At 38.2% G+C, this 7,500-nt stretch overlaps 1 protein-coding gene across 2 annotated transcripts in view; it reads right to left on the reverse strand.

Moving 5' to 3' along the window:
* LOC143038028 (uncharacterized) overlaps positions 1 to 7,500 on the reverse strand; it is a 22,023-nt gene that overhangs the window by 3,986 nt on the left and 10,537 nt on the right. Inside the window, exons 1-2 of one of the 2 annotated variants that reach the window (XM_076206880.1) lie at positions 6,973 to 7,111; positions 1,149 to 1,263 (exon numbers count right to left, since the gene is read on the reverse strand). In XM_076206880.1, coding sequence (XP_076062995.1) covers positions 1,149 to 1,249 — 101 coding nt within the window. In that variant the 5' untranslated portion in view covers positions 1,250 to 1,263; positions 6,973 to 7,111. Of the gene's footprint in view, positions 1 to 1,148; positions 1,264 to 6,972; positions 7,112 to 7,500 lie in introns of those variants that run through there. The other variant, XM_076206879.1, reaches the window with a different exon arrangement.

The raw sequence follows: 7,500 nt of genomic DNA on the forward strand, positions 1-7,500 counted from the left end.
CGTAGTCTGTATCTAATTTACCGTCGATTTTTGTTCCGGCAAATGTAAAAGATTTCTACCTGATCAGAGTCTGCGTTCCTCCCCGAATATTTCCCAATATTTCATTCAACCCCTGTAGGGCCGTTACGTAGCAAACGTCGGGAGATTTTATCATCCCAAGACCTGGTCTGTAGGTCCTGTCGAAGGTCAGATCCTCATATAACCAATGTCGTCTGACCCTTGCCTCAAAAAAATCTATATGTTAAATCACGGTTCCGAAGGTATCCCGTGGAAAAAAAGGACGATGAGTTTGCTAGTTTCGGCGTTATTTCCAGAATTTAAAGGCTAGATAATACTAAATTTAGGTAAGGATTTTCAAAATACTGCTATATCGACGTGCTACTATACTCGTTGCATCGAGAAATGGCCGTTAGGGCGGAGCACTGGGAGTCCCCCTGTGTTGACACATATAATTATCTTATAATTTTATTTTATTTTATAATTTTATCTTATATTTTTATAATGTTGCCACATATAATTATACTGTAATTTTTGTCACACACCACCACTGAGGTAAAAATCAAAGCAATATTTTCTATACAAAGGTTTCATTTCCTCGAGTCATTGACATGGGATATGAGCAAGAGAGAGCGACGTTGCCGCTACATCTATTCTCTGGCCCCGCCCCCCTCACACTGCATTCAATGTGAGCCGTGCGAGCCGTGTTATCTGTGGAGATGTGGCAACACCGGGAAATCACCTAACCCCGCCTTAGCGGTCACTTCTCGTTGCGCTGACTATAATCAAATATGACATTTTGTTTACATAACGACGGCATTATCGTCTTACATGTGGCGGCACCATCGTCACTTCCATTTTTTCACGGACATATTCGCCTTAGTCACCCGCTACTTACGTCTTTCATACGGTGACATAATTTCATTATTCTGGCTAATGGTTCATGATTTTATTCATATAGTACAGTCTTCATGACATGTGGAATATATGGAGACTGGACAATCATGTCGCCGAAATATTACGGAAAAAAAGACGTTACCCTAAGTGTAGTGGGATCCGACGTATTCAAATTCGGAGATATCCACAAGGAAATAATTTAGTTTTTGCAATTAGCTCAGTGGTCTATCTAGCAGGAATAGTGATATCCTCACCTATCTTCTGCCTCGGTGATGTCCTGTTCTTGCTGTACAGGAACGGCGTGGGCGGCCATTAGGAAGACCAAGGCGAAGGAGATGAACACAAAGAACTTCATTTTCACAACTGGTCCTGTAAGAGAAGAATCAAATCAGGGTGGTGATACAGCAGTCGTTATTTCGAATTTGTGTGATTGGAAACCTACGGCAGCCAGAGGTGAGGTTTTTGGAGACAGATGGCAAGGAGATGATGCTCTTCGAGTAGACTTATGCCGCGGGACCAAATATGCGTACACCCGTTGCTGGTTCTTGGACATTAAGGACAATATAGAAGGGGACGTTCACTACAGAGTTCGCTGTCGAAGCGTGGTGGATGCTGGCTACCAAAATTAATAAAGTGGTTATTGTCACCGTTTGTCGAGTAGTGCGACATGTTTTTTGTGTGATCAGAGCCCGATTTTCTTTCTATGTTTTCTATTTTTTATATCACATAAAGAATCGTCACCCCAGACTTCGAGAGGGTGACAATTCTTCCTGTGGGCTATCCTAGTGTGACAATGGGACCTTTCGCAGTGAGCGATTTGATACCAGACACCGCCAGATTTTGTAATTCTTGCCAGAAAATAAATACTTTTTTGGGCAAGTTTTATACGCTTACAGAGGTGTATCGTTGTACATTATTGTGTCTGAAATTTAAGTAAAAAAAAAAAAAAAAAAAAAAAAAAAAAATCCCAGAGTACCATCTCCCACCACCAAGATGAATAAAATCACCTACAGAAATAGGAGAGGACCACTATGTTTTGCCTATATTTACAAAAAACACAAAACCAACAGTATACGCACACGTATATCACAACTTACACCAGTCGGACGAAAGAAAGAGTTGAGTAAGCGAAACTATATTTCGATTGCTAACTGCAATCCTCTTCAGTAGTGCAAAGTGGAAGGAGGATACTACCTTAAATAGCAACCTCTTACAAAGGGAAGGGAACTGGGAAGAATCCGATCTTATTTATAAATCTATAAGCATTTCAGCTGCTTTGACCCATCGTTTTTCGCTCATATTTCCCAAATAACCATTCACATCAGCATGATATATTAGCACAGACTAATTCACACCCTGCCCTAATTTTTGACGTTTTAGTGCATTCACAAGGGTATTTAATTACGGCGTTTACTCTTGATATTAAATGTGTCGTAGCCGACACCCGTGAAGTAAATCGAACAAGTGAAGTTGTGATGTCATCACAAACTACCTCGCTTATCGCAACCAAGGAGGTGTGGGCGGGTGCTGTGAGAAGGTCCAGATCGTTCGAAGAAGAGTACTGGTCATCGGACAACATACATGAAATTGTGGAACCCGTCATCATCACCATGGGCAGCGATAACGAGGATGAACTGTTTATCCATAGTGGTATGGAATGGAATAAAATGCATGTCCAGTTATTATCATAATTTCCCTATCCATCATATGTATAAACTTGTTATTGAATTCCCTTTCCGGGTGCATGGTATTCAATTATTATTACATTTTTTTTTTTTAGACACAGAGAGAGAGAGAGAGAGAGAGAGAGAGAGAGAGAGAGAGAGAGAAGGAAGGAGGGAAGGGGAGGAGGATGGGATACACGAGGTAGTTTATGATGACGTCACAACTTCACTTGTTCGATTTACTTCACGGGTGTCGGCTGCGAGACATTTGATGTCAAGAGTAAACGCCGTAAATAAATACACTTGTGAATGCACTATAACGTCAAAAATTAGGGCAGGGTGTGAATTAAGCTGTGCTAATATATTATGCTGATGTGAATAGTTATTTCGGAAATATGAACGAAAAACGATGGGTCAAAGCCGCTGAAATAAGTAGCTGTGGGTTCAAAGGAAAATGGTGTAATCCACTTTAATTGATTATTTGTCCACGAATGAATATTTCCAAGGGTCAATGGACCCCAGAAATAATATCAGGATTATTCATCACGAAAGAAATTGTTAATAAGTTTTCTCCTCCTTCCCCTGACCCGACCTCATGTCATCCTCAGGTCACATAAGGGTTGGGGTAGTGACATCTAATCTTTTCCCAGTTCCCCTCCCTTTGTAAGAGGTTGCTATTTAAGACAGCATCCACCTTCCACTTTGTACTACAGTTTCGCTCACTCAAATCTTTCTTTCGACCGACTGTGGTGTTAGTTGTGATTTACAAATGTGTTACTATATTTTTCACCAGTGACACACCTATATGTTGGGGAGTGGGGTAAGACGGTGCCCCGTACAGAGGACACCTGCGAAACTAGTCAGGAATAAACTCAGACTAAGACTGTGTTTCCTACTCCCACTTACGTTAATGTATATATATATATGTATATATATATATAAATGTGTTATATATATATATATATATATATATATATATATATATATGTGTGTGTGTGTGTGTGTGTGTGTGTGTGTGTGTGTATATATTATTGTGTGTGTGTGTGTGTGTGTGTGTGTGTGTGTTAGTGTGTGTGGATGTATATATATGAATATTTAGGCAGCAGGTTCTCCTGTAAGCATATTTGGTTAAAAGATACAGCAACTTCTGTATTTATGATCTTCTTGATACTCTACTTTGCGAACTGCAGATTTATGCGTAGAATTGAGCACAGAAATACTACTGCCAAAAGCCATAGTAAAACACAGTGGAGCGTTCTTAATGTATTCACGTTTCGTACACTTTGTATATTTTCAAGTGATATTGATTACAATAAAAAAGACATGTTTATATATTGAAAAAATATAGGTTTCATGGTGCGGGGTGAGGTCACGTAAAAAATGATCAAGGGGGAGGAATGGTGGTGGAACTACATGGGATGGTGGAACTCCGTGGGGAGGTGGAATTCCGTACAGTGGTGGACTTCATAGACGGTAGGTGGCCATCACTGTCTACATGAACTACTAGCGAGTTTGATGTTCGGTGTGCCCTGATGCCATTACTGTGCTCATTTCCCCGCTTTTACCTCTGCTGGTTTCTCCGTAGTAGCTCATAGGACAGTTTCCACACGGTATCTTATAGATGACGCTATTTTCCTATTTGTTGACCACGACTTTGTTTGTATTCTTGACAATATCTCCTATTTTTGTTCCCGTGCTGAGTGCAATTTTGATACCGGCTCTAGTGAGCAAACGTCCTAACCCACTATATATATACATATATATATATACATATACATATATATATTACATATATATGTATATTACATAATATATATACTATATATATATATATATATACACACACATATATATATATATATATATATATATATATATATACATATATATATGTATATATATACATATATATATATATGTATATATATACATATATATATATATATATATATATATATATATATATATATATATATATATATTGCTGAAACCACGAGGCCAGGAAGTCCTACGAAGACTCTTCCCCAAATGATCCTTTTAATTAAAAGAATCATTTGGTTCTTCCCTTTCATCCCAATTTGGTGAAACTTCCTCGTGTCCTTAAGGTTTTTAATGTTAATGTTGTATTTAAAAACAATACAATCAAAGAACTTCTCATCAAAAATTCGCCTGATAATTCGGCGGGTTGTATCTACAGTATCCCTTGCAAGAATTGCAATTCTTGTTACATTGGTCAGACTGGCAAGGAATTAAGATTTAGGTTCAGCCAGCACAAGTATAGTGTCCGCACTGGCCAATCATCAAGTGGGATTTTTGCTCACATTAGAGACTGCAACCATTGCATTGATTGGGGCAATTCCCATGAATTTGTTTTATGTAGTTTTTATTTGGCAAGGAATATAATTGAATCGTGTCTCGTTAAAAAAGCATTCAATGAGAATCTCAATTTAAGCACTGGTCTTTTCAAACTCGATAATTTTGTCATCAACCAAATTGTAGGACAATGTCACAAAGCTCCGCCTTAGCCATCTTGTGTGACCTTTTGCCACCTGTGTCAATTGTCACTCATTTTATTTATTTTTTCTTGTCATTATCATTCTTATTATTTCTATTTTTGTTCCTTTGTAAAACAATCCTCATGAATTTATGTTGAGTGACCTCTCCCATTCTCTACACTATTGTATTTAAGCTTTACTTTGTTGTGTAACTATGTACTTTGAAAATGTCTTAAATAGACAAAAACGTTTAGTATTCCGATCTTTGATTTCCTCGTGGTTTAAGCAAAACGTTTTTATTCACGTGTTTTATGTTATTCCTGTTGCATACATATATACATATTAAATAATTCCGAAAGCAGCCCCCGGACTCGAACGATAGACTTGTAGCGTGGCATGTCGTACCCTACCAACTACGCTACAAAGAATGTTAGATTAATCAACCTTGGGGTTAATGTAACGCCCGCAGGATTGGAGTCGACTGATAATTGCCGTCCTAATCTCAATTTTACGAAGAACCAAGCCCACTTGTAGCTAGTGGTTAAGCTGGTACGTATCCTTGATAGACTTTCGTCGTTGTAATACCTGAATAGAATCGCCAATGACGACTATGTCAATCAAATAATTCTAACAGTAGTCCCGGACTCGAACCCGTGACTTGCAGCGTGGCATGTCGTAGCTCTACCAACTACGCTACTGAGAATAAAAACTTTGCTCCGTCGGGGTTAATCTAATGCCCTCAGGATTTGAGTCGACTGCTAACTGCCGTCCTAATCTCAATTTTACGAAGAAACAAGCCCACTTGTAGCTAGTGGTTAAACTGGTACGTATCCTTGATAGGCTTTCGTCGTTGTAATACCTGAATAGAATCGCCAATGACGGCGATGTCAATCAAATAATTCCGACAGTAGTCTCCAGACTCGAACCCGTGACTTACAGCGTGACATGTTGTGACTCTAACAATTACGCTACTGAGCCTATACGAGTTATGAACTTGGGTTAATGTAATGCCCACAGGATTTGGGTCGACTGCTAACTGCCATCCTAATCTCAATTTTACAAAGAACCAAACCCACTTGTAGCTTGTTGGTAGAGCTACGACATGCCACGCTGCAAGTCATGGGTTCGAGTCGGGGACTACTGTCGGAATTATTTGATTGATATCGTCGTCATTGGCGATTCTATTCAGGTATTACAACGACGAAAGTCTATCAAGGATACGTACCAGTTTAACCACTAGCTACAAGTGGGCTTGGTTCTTCGTATTATATAGACTCTATATAACACTGCTCCTTATACTGATAAGCTAAAAATGCCCTTTAGCAATCAGATCGCATATCAAATAGCAATCCCACAATATTTAAAATCTATAAAAAAAATCTATGTAAATCAAATAAATCTGATTTAAAAGAATATAGATTTTTATATATTTAAAAAAAAATAAAGAAAAAAAAATCGCCAACTCTGGTGTCCACTATGCTCATACAATAATACCTGTTAAGTCCGGCTAAAATTCGCATTTCAAAGCATAACTGTGCCTTAAAAATAGTTTCTTATTTCACTATAAAAGTTTATATTAACTTATACTGCACTGAATAAGTCGATAGTTGATATATTTGTCGTATATACAATGTTAGGTTTCTAGTTCTGATATATTTGTCCAATATAAAATGTTAGGTTACAAAGAAAGCAATGGCCTCCGCTAGCGGGCCCAGGGATCTGGGTGCGCACGTCCTGTGTAATAGTAGTCCTTGATATATATATATATATATATATATATATATATATATATATATATATATATATATATATATATATACATATATATACACATATACACATAATATGAGTGTGTGTGTGTACATGAACGAAATAATTTATAAGTTATGGCACTAGCAGTCAATAAATATTAAACTTACGATCAAGCTGTCCGAGTCGTTATCGTTTGAAAACAAGTGGCCTGACTGTGACAAGAAACAAGGAGCTCCCGCTTTAAATAGTTTAACATACCCTAGGACACGACGCTGCATGACAACAAACGTACGCACGCACGCATACTTTTTATTTACAGCTTCGTCGGTTCAAAGTCTATTCTGGCTTTTCTCTCGCTGTCGTCGTGGATCATATAACCATATATATTAATTCGTTTGAAAGACGTGAGCCATCCTACGAGCCTGTCTCAAGGATATAAGTAAATTTATTTACAATAACGAACAAATGTTTACCTTTCGAGGCGTGTGTGAATCACCCCGAGGCATTGATGATTTCATACGTAGGGCGTTGATTGACTTGATAGTTTTAGGACAGGATGCCAATGGTTGGTATGATTTAGCTTCATACCTTTGCCATTACGTGGCTATATTGGCAGTTTCCAGGTAGCCGTTCTACTTTTCAATAAGTACAGGAACTGAGTAATGTTTAGTAGTGGACCCTCAACCTTGAACTGT

This window comes from Oratosquilla oratoria, chromosome 23, assembly GCF_046742065.1.
Source record: "Oratosquilla oratoria isolate Oo_2021 chromosome 23, ASM4674206v1, whole genome shotgun sequence".
NCBI lineage: Eukaryota > Metazoa > Arthropoda > Malacostraca > Stomatopoda > Squillidae > Oratosquilla > Oratosquilla oratoria.